General features: G+C 51.0%; 1 protein-coding gene across 1 annotated transcript in view; it reads left to right on the plus strand.

The window, feature by feature from the left end:
- Window positions 1-16,353, plus strand: part of LOC119975214 (acrosin-like) — a 49,167-nt gene that overhangs the window by 14,930 nt on the left and 17,884 nt on the right. The window contains exon 3 of the mRNA XM_038814835.1: window positions 3,633-3,895. Within this exon, the coding sequence (XP_038670763.1) occupies window positions 3,633-3,895 (263 nt within the window). The remainder of the gene's footprint in view (window positions 1-3,632; window positions 3,896-16,353) is intronic.

A 16,353-nucleotide genomic window follows, 5' to 3' on the forward strand; every position in this document is an offset into this window, starting at 1 on the left:
ATCCTTATTCCTCACAGGAACATGCTGGTCCTGAATTCCTATCAACTGACATTTGAAAGCCTCCCACATGCCATATGTTGATTTACCCTCAAACATCCGCCCCCAATCTACATTCTTCAGTTCCTGCCTAATATTGTTAGAATTAGCCTTCCACCAATTTAGCACCATCACACAAGGACTACTCTTATCTTTATCCAACTGTACTTTCAAACATACTAGGCAGGACTTTCCTGCAATTGGCGGGGCAGCCCGTACAGGTCCCAAGAGCAGCACAAACCACTCCGGCGTCGGGCTGCCCGGAAGTTGCGGAATCCTCCGCACTTCTGGGGGATAGGCCGGCGCTGGAGGGGTTGGCGCCGCGCCAACCGGCGGCGAAGGGCCGCTGCCAGCCACTGCAAGTTGGCGCATGCGCAGGACTGCCAGCGTGTTCTGACGCATGCGCAGAACCACCGGCGTGTTTCCTGCGCATACGCAGGGGGTTTCTTCTCCGCGCCGACCATGGTGGAGCCTTACAGAGGCCGGCATGGAAGGAAAGAGTGCCCCCCACGGCACAGGCCCGCCCGCAGATCTGTGGGCCCTAATCGCGGGCCAGGCCACCGCCCACCGGGGCCGGATCCCCCCGCCCCCCCCCCCCCCCCCCCCCCCCGAGGACCCCGCTAGATGGCCAACAAGCCAGGTCCCACCGGGATGGACCGTGTCCATTTCGCGACGGTGGGACTGGCCGAAAATGGGCGGCCGCTCGGCCCATTGGGGCCAGGAGAATTGCCAGGGGGGCCACTGCCAACGGCCCCCGATCGGCACGGCGCAATCCCCGCCCCCGCCCGAAAACCGGCGCTGGAGAATTTGGCAGCTGCCGTCGGAGCATCGGGGTGCGATTCACGCCGTCCCCCAGCGCCGGGTTGGAGAATCCTGCCCACTGAATTAGGTAATTGTTCCCAAAATGCTCCCTGCTGAAACTTCGACCACCTGGCCTGGCTCATTCCCAAATACCAGATCCAGTACAGCCCCTTACCTAGTTGGACTATTTACACATTGTTTCAAGAAGCCCTCCTGGATGCTCCTTATAAACTCTGCCCCATTCAAGCCCCTAACACTAAGTGAGTCCCAGTCAATATAGTGAAAGTTAAAATCACCCACCACAACAACCTTGTTGCTTTTACATCTTTCCAAAATCTGACTATATATCTGCTCCTCTATCTCCCGCTGGCTGTTGGGAGGCCTGAAGTAAATCCCCAACATTGTGACTGCACCCTTCCTATTCCTGGGCTCTACCCATATTGCCTCTCTGTATGAGCACTCCGAGGTGTCCTCCCGCAGTACAACTGTGATATTCTCCCATCCCTTTTACATCCCCCTCTATCCCGCCTGAAACATCTATATCCTGGAACGCTTAGCTGCCAATCCTGTCCCTCCTTCAACTAAGTCTCTGTAATGGCAACAACGTCATAGTTCTATCTGCCTTACCTGTTATACTTCTCTATACGAGGGTTGAGGGGTGACCTGATAGAAGTCTACAATATTATGAGGGGCATGGACATAGTGGGTAGTCAGAAGCTTTTTCCCAGGGTGGACGAGTCAATTACTGGGGGACATAGGTTTACGGTGCAAGGGGCAAAGTTTAAAGAAGATGTGTGAGGGAAGTTTCTTTACACAGAGGGTGGTGCGTGCCTGGAACTCGCTGCCGGAGGAGGTGGTGGAAGCAGGTCCAATCATGATGTTTAAGGAGTGTCTTGACAAATACACAGTAAGAAGTCTTACAACACCAGGTTAAAAGTACAACAGGCTTGTTTCAAATCACTAGCTTTTGGAGCACTGCTCCTTCCTCGGCTTCACCTGAGGAAGGAGCAGTGCTCCGAAAGCTAGTGATTTGAAACAAACCTGTTGGACTTTAACTTGGTGTTGTAAGACTTCTTATTGTGCTCACCCCAGTCCAATGCCGGCATTTCCACATTTTGACAAATACAACAATAGCATGGGATTAGAGGGATAAGGACCCCAGGAGTGTAAAAGGTTTTAGGTTAGACGGCCAGCATGGTCAGTGCAGGCTTGGAGGGCTGAAGGACCTGTTCTTGTGCTGTACTTTTCTTTGTTCTGAAACACTCTTGGTCATAATATTCCTTAATTTAATCTTTTGATTCTGGAAACATAGAAGTACAAAGGCATATCTCGAAGCACAGGGTCACTTGCTGATGGTGTCTTTATTATTTTCTATGTGCTGCTATGTATTGCAAACTTAAGATTCTTTTTAAATAGAACTCCTCATGGATTGAGCTATATTTCACCACCTGAATAGTGGCAGGAGTTAATGCAACTCATGAATGACTCATTTTATACATATTTTATTTGCTATTGATCATATAAAGTGTTTTTTTCTTAGCATTTAGCTAGGGTTGATAATCCTGGTTGGACATTTTGCTTAGTATGTCATCACATGATCTCCTGCCTTTCACCACCCTGCCCCCGCCATTGGTTACCCGGCACGTCCTTCCTCAGGGTGTCAAATCTTCCCATGGACAGCAAAGAGATTCTTCATTACTCATTGGTTGATTCTTGACTGTCAGTCAAGCAGCCTTTTTGCTGAGCGTCATATCTTTATAACCACTGAAGAAAAACTCTCAAAGGAAATACAACGTGATTTTTATTTGTGCCCGGAGATTAGTCTTTGATTCCCGGTGAGCCCATGACCACCCAAGGGGGTTGGCATCATTCATTCCGGTCCTTGGCTTTGCACGGCTGAACATGCAATTTTGGGATGATTTTCTTACTAATTTATTAACAATTTGGGTGAATTATTCTCGGGACCTTGTGCATCTCAGTAATTGAGGTTTTTTTTTGTACCCATTGTCATGCTCTGCCAGGCCATAGTGATGGGTGCAGGGCAAAACTGTTACATCGAAAGAGAACTGTGCGACTGTGCCATTTCCTGCTTCAATCCAAGGCCATTTGCCACGTTGTAATTTTCTGCCTTTTCCTTTCAACTACAAATGATTGCCTGCAGTAATATCCGACATCAAATAATTTTCATTATTCTTTCATGGGATGTGGGCATCACTGCAAGGCCAGTACATGTTGCCCATCCCTAATTGCCCCTTGAGCTGAGTGTCTGACTTGGCAAAGGTCAACCATATCGCTCTGGGTCTGGAGTCACAAGTGGGCCAGACCGGGTAAAGATTTCCTTCCCTAACTGGCAGGTGCAGTAGTGGTCGATGTAAATCATGACAGACTAATTTTAGAGAGGCTTTATTACCAAAACATTTTTTTCCCCCAATTAAGGGGCAATTTAGCATGGCCAATCCACCTAGCCGGTATATCTTTGGGTTGTGGGTGTGAGACCCACGCAAACACAGGGAGAATATGAAAACTCCGCACAGACAGTGACCCAGGGCCGAGATCGAACCCGAGTCCTCAGCGCGTGAGGCAGCAGTGCTGACCACTGCGCCGCCGCACCACCCCTTATTACGGAAACATTGATCATGAATGTTTAACTGATGGTAATTGCAGACACTGTGAAGTCCTAATGTTGTTCCTTAGGCTTTACTTGCCACTATGCCTAACAATAGGAACCCACTCAATTTTGGAAATGATTTTTGGTCCACAGTTAATGTTGTCTGTTTTTCTTTGTATTGTGATAGCAATAAAGATCAGTGGAAAGCTGTGATGGGACTGAGAGACCTATCAAGGCCCGCAAAATGGACAATTTCTCGGAAAATTGATGCCTTGATATTGCATGAAAAATACCATGAAGTCCAAAATGATGTGGCAGTGCTTAAAGTGGACAAAGCAATCAACTTTGGGGACTACATCCAAGTGGCATGTTTACCAAAACCAGGCAAATTTCATATTGAGAAGTGGAGCCATTGTCATGTTACCGGATGGGGACTTATGGAACAAAATGGTAGTATCCTTACCAGGAGCATTTATATAAAGCACTCATAAAATTGCTTCTTTTCAGGGCAGTATTGCCGTATTAAATAGTTTGTGGGACAGACTTAACTTCCAGGTTAGTTTACTTTGAAAACCCTACTGCATGAGCAATGCTGGGCAATGCCAATAACTGCACCAGAGACTGTGCCTGCTGCAGAGAAACCTTTCATTGCTGTTTTTAGATTTTTATCTCATGATTTATTGAAACCAAAAAAGAGGTGTTTCTTGTCGCTCCAGAGGTGATCAACGCTTAAACTGAGTAATTCTCTGCATTGATGGTTCAGTTATGTGGTAGTCAGCAACATGATATAATGTAACATTGCATATTCCCGGGGTTTGATGTTCGCACGGTTTCTGTGCGCGGGAACGCAGGAAGAGGAGAAGTCAAGAGCCTGCTCAATCATTCATTAAGATTATGGCTGATCTGACTGTGGCCTCAACTCTATAAAGTGTAGCATTTATATAAAAGATAAGGAAATATAGTTGCGTAGTTTGATAATAAACATGTTGTTGCCATTCAGATTAACTGACACTTCTTGTTTAAAACTGGTACCACAGTGGTTAGCACTGTTGCTTCACCCGATCGGTGCCCATCGATCGCGGGCCGTGCGTCTGTAACGGACGCACTCTTTTCCCTCCGCCACCCTGCAAGATCAAGCCGCCACGTCTTGCGGGGCGGCTGAGGGAAAAGACGGCAACTGCGCATGTGCGGGTTGGCGTTGTCCAACCTGTGCACGCGCGGCTGACGTCATCGGCCGCGCCGCCGTGATGCACGGGGCCACTCTCCTAGCCCCGCCCAGGGGGGAGAATCGGCCCCGGAAGTGGACGTGAAGACTGCCGTGGGTCACGGCAGCCTTTACGATTCTCCGCATTTGCGGAGAATCTTGCCCGTGCTTGTTAGGTGAATTGGACATTCTGAATTCTCCCTCCGTGTACCCGAACAGGCGGCGTAGTGTAGCAACTAGGGGATTTTTACAACAACATCATTGCAGAGTTAATGTAAGCCTACTTGTGATACTAATAAATTATTTATATATTATTTTATTTTTTTTAAAAGACACAATGCGAGGGAACGTATTTTTGGAGTATCTTTCAATATAATGTAGGTAATCTCAACACAATTTATTTTACAATTAATTCTCTGCTTATAGAAGTCTGATGAAATACCACAGAACAGTCTCAGAGCAGTGTCGCAAGCCAATTAAAAAGAGCTATAAGCAAAAGGCCATACTTCTTTCAAAACCAAAGGCAGAATTTTGTCCTCATTTGATGGCAGTGTGGAATTGAACTTGGACTTTCCCTGGTAAAAGAAAGAATTCTACTTCAGCTCACTCCAATGATTCACTTGGTAAATGCATAATGTGGTTACTTCAGACACGTATAGGTTTCAGGGCTCCAGCTTTGATCCTTTGCCTGTGCTGAATTAGCAACTTAGACCCTGTAGCAATAATAATTGGCATTGGTATAGAATAGGGAAATTATCCTGAGGTCCCAGTGTTGGAAACGTGTGTGGAAGGTGGGTGAGGACAGAACTAGGCTTAGCTCTGATGTCCTCCATGATAAATTGATTGTCAACTCTCAGTATCCATGGAACTACTGGAATCCATGGGGCAAAACTTGATATCTGACAAAATGAGCGCAAGAATTCTAATACATGATTAACCTGCACTATTGCTTCCAATGCAGGTAGCAGGCCGACTTTGTGATCTGCTACTTTGCATGATTGCTGTGTTTGGCCAGTGCTAAGTGTGCTGCACACCCAAGGTCGGTGCAGGATTAGCAACAATGAAAGGAAAGATACATTCTGGCTCATACAGGTGCTGGAAGTGTTTGTGGAAAAGAGTCTGATCAGGAAGAAGAGCGAATTATGGCACCATGTAGCAGAAAGCATTCTCCAAGGTTGTCTGACTCTGCACTAGAGTGAAGGAGGTGAAGAGGAGTTCCTCTCTTCGCAGAGGATCAAACAAACTCTGCAAAGACAGTGGAAGTACATAGCCTTGGTGGCCATTGCTAGCCGTCAAGCCATGTGGACCTGGATGCAATGTCGCAAGAATCTCAATGACCTGACATGAATGATCAAGGTCAGTGAATTCATCTTCAAATGCCATTTCTCACCAACCTTTGTACTGCCTCTCACCACACACACACCTATCACTAACCCACCAGCTATCTCTGTCAACCACATCGCAACACTGGACGAACTGACAGAGAAATTTCAGCTAGCTGGGGGGAACGAGCTACGGTACCTGCAGCTCAAAAACTTCCTACGAAAGGAGACAAGGACGTACCCACAACCGCCACGACAGACACTACTGGAAGACCTACTGGACGCAAGTATCCTAGAGAAAGGGAACTGTAGTGACATGTATGACCGACTGGTAGATAGGGACGACACCGTACTGGACGCAACAAGAAGGAAATGGGAGGACGACCTGGGGATGGAGATAGGGTGGGGACTCTGGAGCGAAGCACTGCATAGGGTCAACTCCACCTCCACGTGCGCAAGGCTCAGCCTGACGCAACTAAAAGTGGTACATAGAGCCCACTTAACAAGAACCCGTATGAGTAGGTTCTTCCCGGAGGTGGAAGACAGATGTGAACGGTGCCAAAGAGGCCCGGCCAACCACGCCCACATGTTCTGGTCTTGCCCCAGACTCGTGGAGTACTGGACAGCCTTCTTCGAGGTTATGTCCAAAGTGGTGGGAGTGAGGGTGGAGCCATGCCCGATAGTGGCGGTCTTCGGGGTTTCAGAACAGCCAGATCTATTCCTGGGGAGGAGGGCGGACGCCCTTGCCTTTGCCTCCCTGATCGCCCGCCGTAGAATCCTGTTTGGCTGGCGGTCAGCAGCACCGCCCAGAGCTGCGGACTGGCTGTCCGACCTCTCGGAATCTCTCCAAATGGAGAAAATCAAATTTGCCATCCGAGGGTCGGACGACGGCTTCCACAGAACGTGGGAGCCATTCATGCAACTGTTCCGGGACCTATTTGTGGCCAATGTACAAGAGGAAGAATAGTCGGGGGAAGGTAGCGGGAGGGGGGGGGCTACAGGTTCGGTACGGGGGTTCGATGGCTAGCTAAGGCCCAAAACCAAACTAAATAAACATGTTGAGGGGGGGGGGGGGGGGGGGGGCGGCGGGCGCAGTTACTACTACGAAGATGCTTACCTGTAAATATGTATGTTAATTTTTGCGTGTTTGTTTGTTTTTTTTGTTCTTTTTCTCTCCTAACAATTTGTAATTTGTTCAATATAAAATATGAAAACTGAATAAAAACATTTATAAAAAAAAATCTCTGTCAACCACAATTGAAACCTCATACTCATAACTTCATCTCACCTTCCCAAGCTCAGCACTACTGTAAGCCTCACGGTTACATCTCACAACTTGAGCAGACTGTCAGCTATTCAACCATAATTGTCACATCCCCTAAACGAATTGCATCACACTCACCGACATATTTCCCACTCTCTTGTAGGACAAGATTGTACATGCTGGGATGCAACAAGAGCTAAACAATGAGGATGAGGCATGGTGATATCCTGTCCGCCAATGGAGAAGAGGATGGTTATCATAATTAGAGCGGCCACTGAAGAGAGTGTCCAGTGCAGCATTGGACATATCGAATGTGATATCATGTTCATATCTAATCCTCTTCTTGCACCCTACTTCCCCTTCATCTCTTAAGATTTGGAAGTGTTAGGAAAATAAAGGTAGTTTTAAGGGATTTGTATTTGAATTGGTAAATATTGGAATTAAGATGTAGTTTTAAGTGGGTTTAATTTAATGTTTCTATACCTAGAAGGGTTTCAATTCCAACTCTAATTCTATTGTGCTTAGAGTGGGCTATGGCATGGAGGATAGGTAAACCAGAAGTAGTTGCTTAGTGATTGGAGTCTTGTAAGGTAGAGAAGTTTTTAAGTTTTAGTTTAGCTAATTTGATTGCAGTTGAAGACAGGACCTCAGGGAGTGAACATCTCTCAACCCTACCAGAAGAAAGACGTGGTAGGTTGGGCACTGCAAAGAGACAGGCTTCCTGAGGGGCAAGTTACAGTCCAGATAACCAGGAAATTGGGGCACAAAGAATGTCTAAGACGACTGAAGTTAAGTGAATGGAGACCAAGATACAGTATTGTTCAGAATAAGTCAAGGAATAGTAAACAAAGTGTTCTATGTTAAAGAGACAATTGCAATAACCAGATTTAAAGGGGGGCAGCAGACGTCAGAGGTAAGTAAAACATCTGATGCCATTCCGGCACCTGTTTGGGCACAAGGAGGGTGAATTCAGAATGTCCAAATTACCTAACGACACGTCCTTCGGGACCTTTGGGAGGAAACCGGAGCACCCAGAGGAAACTCATGCAGACACTGGGAGAACATGCAGACTCCGCACAGACAGTGACCCAAGCCGGCAATCGAACTGGGACCCCTGGCACTGTGAAGCAACAGTGCTAACCACTGTGCTACCGCGCCGCACTTGAAGAGGTGCAGTTCTTTTCATAGAATTTCACAAAACCCCTACGGTGCAGAAGGACCCATAGAGTCTGCACCGACCCTCCATAAGAGCACCCTACCTAGGCCCACACCCCCGCCCAAGGTCAGCATTGAACCAGGGTCTCTGGTGCTGTGAGGCAGCAGTGCTAACCACTGTGTCACTGTCCTGCCCTTCTCAGATGCATCGCATCTCAGTGTTGACACGCAACATTTGCATTTTGGCGAGTCTTTCAAACCATGGATGGAATGAGAAAATGAGGAGATTTTCGGGAAGGAGTTGCAGACTGCTCAGGAGATAAAGGTGCTGTGTTTAGGAGAGAATGCACAAGATGCCTGAGTTGAAGGATCAAAGGACAAATGCTGGAATGTAGGGCTGAAGGGGATTGCAGATATCAGGTGGGACTAGGCCATAAAGGGTTTCACAAACACAAACAAGATCTTTTTGTGTTCCGTGCACCAGATGGCGTAACCAATGCAAGTTGACAAAGACATGGACAATGGAGGCCTCTTGTGGACAGGATAGGAGAAGCTGCAATCAGTGATAACAGTATTACAATTAAACAAGGGTAACCACAAAGACATGAGAGACGAGCTGGCCAGAGTTGATTGGAAAAGCAGCCTAGCAGGGAAGACAGGGGAACAGCAATGGCAGGAGTTTTTGGGGGCTATTCAGGAGGCACAGCAGAAATTCATCCCAAGGAGGAGGAAACATGCTAAGAGGTGGACAAGGCATCCATGGCTGACAAGGGAAGTCAAGGACAGCATAAAAGCAAAAGAAAAAACATACAAAGTGGTGAGGATTAGTGGGAAGCCAGAGGATTGGGAAGCCTTTAAAAGCGAGCAGAAGACAACTAAAAAAACTATGAGGGGGGAGAAGATGACATACAAGTGCAAGCTTGCTAGTATTATAGAAGAAGATAGAAAGATTTTTTTTCAATATATAAAAGGTAAGAGTGAGGCAAAAATAGACATTGGACCACTGGAAAATGTGGCTGGAGAAGTAATAATAGGAAACAAAGAAATGGCAGAGGAACTGAATAGTTACTTTGCATCAGTCTTCACGGTGGAAGACACCAGTGGGATGCCAGAGCTCCAAGGGAATCAGGGGGCAGAGGTGAGTGCAATGGCCATCACTAAAGAGAAGGTTCTGGGGAAACTGAAAGGTCTGAAGGTGGATAAATCACCTGGATTGGATGGACTACACCCCAGGGTTCTAAAAGAGATAGCTGAGGAGATTGTTGAGGCATTGGTGATGATCTTTCAGGAATCACTGGAGACAGGAAGGGTCCCAGAGGACTGGAAAGTGGCGAATGTAACACCGCTGTTTAAGAAGGGAGGGAGGCAGAAGACGGGAAATTATAGGCCGGTTAGCCTGACTTCGGTCATTGGTAAGATTTTAGAGTCCATTATTAAAGATGAGATCGCGGAGTACTTGGAAGTGCATGGTAAAATAGGACTGAGTCAGCACGGCTTTGTCAAAGGGAGGTCATGTTTGACAAATCTGTTAGAGTTCTTAGAGGAGATAACAAGGAAGTTAGACCAAGGAGAACCAGTGATTTATTTAGATTCCCAGAAGGCCTTTGACAAAGGTGCCGCATAGGAAACTCAAGTAAATTAAGAGCCCATGGTGTTAAGGGTATCCTGGCATAGATAGAGGATTGGCTGACTGGCAGAAGGCAGAGAGTGGGGATAATCGTCTTTTTCAGGATGGCAGCCGGTGACTAATGGTGTGCCGTAGGGGTCTGTGCTGGGACCACAACATTTCACAATATACTTTAATGATCTGGAAAAAGGAACAGAAGGCACTGTTGCTAAATTTGCAGATTATATAAAGATCTGTAGAGGGGCAGGTAGTATTGCGGAAGGACTTGGACAAGCTAGGAGAGTGGGCAAAGAAGTGGCAGATGGAATACAATGTGGAAAAGTGTGAATTTTGGAAGGAGGAATGGAGGCATAGACTATTTTCTAAATGGGGAAATGCTTATAAAATCAGAAGCACAAAGGGACTTGGGAGTGCTTGATCACGATTCTCTTTAGCTAAACGTGCAGGTTCAGTCGGCAGTTAGGAAGGCAAATGCAATGTTAGCTTTCATATCGTGAGGGCTATAATACAAGACCAGACGTACTTCTGAGGCTGTATATGGCTCTGGTCAGACCCCATTTGGAGTATTTTGAGCAGTTTTGGGCCCCATATCTAAGGAAGGATGTGCTGGCCTTGAAAGGCTCCAGAGGAGGTTCACAAGAATGATCACTGGAATGAAGAGCTTGTCGTATGAAGAACAGCTGAGGACTCGTTTCCACTTGTTGGATAAACTAGAAGCAGAGGACACCATCTCAGACTGAAGGGACGACCCTTTGAAACAGAGATGAGGAGGAATTTCTTCAGGCAGAGGGCGGTGAATCTGTGGAACACTTTGCCGCAGAAGGCTGTGGAGGCCAAATCACTGAGTGCCTTTAAGACAGAGATAGATAGGTTGTTGATTAATAAGGGGATCAGGGGTTATGGGGAGAAGGCAGGAGAATGGAGATTAGAAAAATATCAGCCATGATGGAACGGCGGAGCAGATTCGATGGGCCGAGTAGCCTAATTCTGCTCCTATGTTTTATGGTCTTATCTTGCAGACTGAAAAGCCCACTCAAAACTCGCATTTGCTCAGAACCCTCAACAGAAGCTAGTGAAACAATTACATCAGAGAAAGGCTTATGAGAACACTCTGTATTCAGAATGACACTCTGTAACACTGCTCCCCCTTAAAGGACTCATCAGCGGTTTATTATTGGTACACATGGTGAATGAACGTCCCGCCCCGCACCCCAACCCCCACCCTCCACCTCACCGCCACCCACACCCAGCCCCCACACCACCACCCCCTCACCCCACCCTCCGCCATACCCACCCCAACAGGCTGCCACCTGCCGGCGGGGCATCATGCGGCCCACCCATTAGCCCCTATAGGGGGGAGTAGGACAGGGGGCGCGCAGCGTATCGCTAGCATGGGCAGTGCCAGCCAACGGTGCCCCTGGCAGCAGGGACTGGCGCTAGGGTCAGGGGCCCCCGCGGTGCCGGGCGCCGACGGGGCCAGTGGTGCGGGGATGGGGGAGGGGGAACATACAGGGGAAGGGTCCACTGTACTAACTGGGGCCACCATGTAGCTCGCTGGACCTGGTTAGGCACAGATGATACGCATCCTGCTAACATGTCGGCCTTTTACCCCTTGCAGACAATGGACATTGGAATTCAACCAGCAATGGTGGATACCTCCTAGTCGCCGCAGCCCTGGGGGGTGCTGTGTGGCTGTACGAGCAGGAACTGCTCGAGGAGGAGGAAGCTGCAGCAGCGGAGCCCCAGAGGAACAGGAGGCAGCCGCTGAGGATGGGGAGCCGGCCGCCCAACTGGCTGAGGAGGAGGAGGTCCAAAGGAGGCACCACATGAGGGTCCACGTGTACCGACACCACCGGTCACTTGAGGACCTGCCGGACCAGGCATGCTTTTGAAGACTCCGGCAGATCAGTGGGACAGTGCGACATATCTGCCAGATCATCCTCCACAACATTGCGCAGCAGAGGAGCGACATGTTGGAGGAGATGGATGGATGCCAGACCTCGTCCGACGAGATGGATGCGGGGAAGGGCGAGGATGCGCAGGACACAGGGCCCAGGCAGGCTCGGGAGGCCACATAACGTGTGCGCCAGGGCGAAAGCACACGGGACGCTCTGATCGCCTCCAGATTCATCAATTGGGGGGGGGGAACTGGCCAGGGCCACGGACATTGCACCCCCCCCCCCCCCCCACACTGCACCCCCCTCCGTGATACATACCTGCTGCACTATGGGATGCGGATCCCGGGTTGGCAATAGCAGCGGATGGAGGATGATGACGATCCACTCTGGGCTGAGCTCTGGTGCTCCCATTTTTGACACTAGCACGTTCCACCGTTCACCCAGGTGATCCCTGCATGTGAGCTGGCCTTTCCACCAAACAGTCACATCCAATCCCCTGGGGTCGCAGAGGTGGGGCCATGTGAGGGGTTGGAGGGTGGGGTGGGGTAGGATGGGGTGGGACACCAGAGCGGTGAGCGCTGGCAAAACTGCGGTCTCTGAGCCAAGCCCACTCACGGCAGTCCATTCCCCCCCCCCCCCTCCCCCCACCCACCCGCACCCACTCTGCAGCCCAGCCCAGCACAGCACACCCCTCACACCCTTCTGACAGAGCACCGAGGCAGGTTGTAACATTGTGCATCGGTGTTTAATCTGAAAATATATACGCAAATACATTCTCTAACCCCTATCACTAAACTGTGTCCTGCATCCTCGGCAACTTAACTGCTGTCTACTTTTCTGACACTAAAGCTACGTCTAGGTGGATGCCCAGAGTGTGCGTCAGGAGTGCAGGCGGCCTGCTGCGATTCCTGCCCTGTGATCTGGGGCCAAATGACGGCCGCCTTCTGGGGGTGTCTGGACCTGCCTGGGCCCGGCTGCTGCTCAGGTGTCCCAGGTTGCGCGGTACTGTCCTCTTCTCCCCGCTGCTCCCTTGATGCATCAGGGACAGGAGGGGGGGTGGGGGGGGGGGGGGGGGGGAGTCTGAGGTGCTGCGGTGCTCCGGCACCATCCCCTGCGGGAGTCACTGGTACGGGCCCCATCACCTCCTCCCTCGGGGTGCACGGTGGGCAAATCCATGAGACGGGGGTGCGAGCTGAGGCTCTCCCGCCACCTGCCACTGCCAGTCCTGGAACCCTGCTGCCGTCACGACAACGGTTTGCATTCCCGCGGTCATGAAACACAGGGAGTGGACCGCCTGCGCCTGGGAACTGTGCCACTACCTTCTGGGCCTGTGCCACATCAGCCAGTGACTGCGCCACCTCCCTCTCAGACTGAGCCACCTCCCTCTGCATCTCTGCCACCTCAGCCCAAGACCTGGGCAATGCCGGCGGCGCTCTCAGCCATGGCCCGCTGTGACTGGGCCACACTCAGGAACGCCGCTGCAGTGTCCAGGAGGCTCTGGCACATGGCTGCCTGTGAGAGGGCAGCCTTGTCCTGGGTGTCGCCCACTGCCTGCACATATTACAGGCTTTGGACATGCTGGTCCGTAGCTTAAACCCCCGCCCCCCAAGGCCTCCACCGCTAACGCCACCGATGTGGAGTTTGTCTGGGTGGCCCGCAAGGCCGGCACAACCTCCTGCACGTGGTTGGATTCCTCCACCTGTGCGTCCAGGTGCTGGATGCTCGCCGCCAACCCCTCATGTAGTCCCATGCTCTGCGACAGCATCTCCATGATCGATGCGAACGTCTTTTCCAGAAAACCCATCTGGACGACAGCTAGTCCTCGGGGTCAGCCCACTCTCCGGCCGTCTGCCCCCTTGGAAATTCCTACCTCCACCTGATGTACCAGAGCATTTGTGTGTGGTGAGCACAGATAGTGTCCCAGGAGCCTCTTCACTAAAGTACCCGATCGATCTGGGATGGTGGAGCGTGTTGGAGGCAGCTGTGAAGGGAAGTCAGTGTCATCACCGGACTCGAGCTCCGGAGTGTCCTGGGCCTCAGATATATGGGGCAGCATCCGCCGGCCCCCCCGCTGGGCTGGAGAATCGCCGGGGGGGGGGGCGGAGTGAATCCCACCCCGACGCTAGCTGCCGAATTCTCCGGGAATCGCGCCGCACTGGTCGGGAGCTGTTGGCAGCCCCCCCCCCCGCTAATTCTCCGGCCCGCGATGGACCGAGTGGCCGCCCGTAAAATACACCAGGTCCATACCGGCGGGACCTGGCTCTGCGGGCGGCCTGCGGAGTCACGGGGGGGAGGGGGGTTGGTGCAGGGGGATCTGGCCCGGGTGGGGGGGGGGGGGGGGGCACGGTGGCCTGGCCAGCGATCTGGGCCCACCGATCCGCGGGAAGGCCTCTGCCGTGGAGGCAATCTTTCCCTCCCCGCCGGCCGGTATAACAGTCTGCCATGGCCAGCACGGAGAAGAACCCCCCTGCACATGCGCTGGGATGATGCCAGCACACGCTGGCGCTCCCGCGCATGTGCCAACTTGTGCCGGCCCATGGAGGCCCTTCGCCACCGGTTGGCATGGTGCCAAGCCCTTTGACGCTGGCTGGCGCAGCGCCAACCCCGCCGGTTCACGCCACTCCTCGGCGCCGGAACGGCCCACCCTGCCGGGTAGGGGAGAATCCCGCCCATGATTTCCCTCCATGGCGATACCATCCTCGTCGCTGTCCGTTACCCTGGGCTCTGGCTCCGGCTGTTGCCAGGGGACACCAGAAGGACCTGCCCCATCACCAGCATGTCTTTCAAGAGGGTGGTGTTGGGGGGTGGGGCCGGTGGTGGCACACGTGCCATGGGGAACCGGATGTCAGGGGGATCTCACTTCTCGGTCTAGGCCGATCCTCACTCCAGCGACTGCCCTTCCTCGGGCCCACCGATCACGTCCAGGGCCCACTACTCTGCTGCAGTGAGGGCCGCAGGTCCAGGGGTCCCCATTCAGTTTTCTCCCGCTCCTGGCAGTTATGGGCTGACTTCTCCCGGAGGGGGAGAGGTGTGAATAAAGAAAGCCCACAGTGTTAGACAGTCCAACTCTTGCAGCCCAAGAAGTGGGTAGCTGGTGGCTTCAGTGGCCTGGACAGCCGGCCATGGCGGCCGATGTGGGTGCCGGCATATGGTGCAAAGTGGGGGTTCGGCCGTCCTCCATGTGTGTGTGCGTGTGTGTGTGTGTGGTGTGGGGGGGGGGGGGGGATAGGGTTGAGTGTGGGGGGCAGGGGGGGGGGGTTAGTGCTAGGGGCACAGCCCTGCTTACTCACCCTGACCGCCCTGAGGAGGTTGTGCGGTTTCTTGTGGCACTGCTGGCTGGTCTTGATGGTGTTGCTCGTGGCACTGACGGCCTCTGCCACCTGCGCCCAGGCACGGTGAATGGCGGTGGCTGGCATCCTCCTTCCTGGGCCGGGGTGCAGGGTAGCCCTCATCTCATACATATGCGGCTGCAGCTTGTCAGCCTCCTGAGTGTCAATCTGGCGAATCCGGCACCGTTTCTCAATGGAATCGATTGTGTTCCACGTCGTGCCGGTGCTAGACCCTTAACAGTCGCTGAATCGGTCCAGGTGCAACGCCAGATTAATGTTATAGACGTCCACTAACCCTGCCCCCGGCAACAACACTTAATCTCAGGAACAGAGAATTCCACCACCGGTAACTTCAGATGACACGTTAGGTAGTCGAATGGGTTGTTAAGAAAAATGGGACTTCTTTCTTGACATAAATAACAAAGTTTAACAATAATCGTAACTCACCAAAACAGTGGTGACAGTAATAACTATGAAAACAGGAGCTGCAATAAAACAGGCCTTGCTGACAGGTCTCCATCTTGCAGACTGAAAAAGCCGCCCGTAGGTCGCACATGCTCAGAACCCTCAACGGAAAAGTAATTGTGTTTTATGTGGGTTTCAGAATCCAGAATCGTCCAACGAGATAGTCCTTCATGGCAATTGGCCGACAGAAAACTGATTCTGGGTGGTTCACTTTTCCAAGGGGGTTGACTTCACATGATGATTTGGATATTGTCATGTGAGAGTACCTTTAAGAAATGGGTGTTTAAGAAATGTACCTTTAAGAAATGAGTATTATCAGTCATGTCAGAGTGTGGGTGGAGCTGGGCTGTCTGTCAGCTTTTTACTTTCGTTTTAGGCTGTTTGCTGCAGGGTGTGTTTTAGTTTTGTTTTCAGTGTGGGAGCTGAAGCCAGACCAAGCAGGTGTACTGCTGTTCTCTCTGCCATCAAAAGACTATCTCCTGATCATTTGGTGAATTCAGAATTATAAATGTTCTCAGTAGTGAATGTAAAACTAATGTGCTTCTGTTTAAAGGGTTTTTTAAAAAGTCTTCTGGATGTTAAAAGGACTGCTTACGGATGACTTAGTGTTGTATTCTTTGGGAGTGGTATTTGAATTAATGGTT

The sequence above is a fragment of the Scyliorhinus canicula genome, chromosome 12 (genome assembly GCF_902713615.1).
Source record: "Scyliorhinus canicula chromosome 12, sScyCan1.1, whole genome shotgun sequence".
Lineage (NCBI taxonomy): Eukaryota > Metazoa > Chordata > Chondrichthyes > Carcharhiniformes > Scyliorhinidae > Scyliorhinus > Scyliorhinus canicula.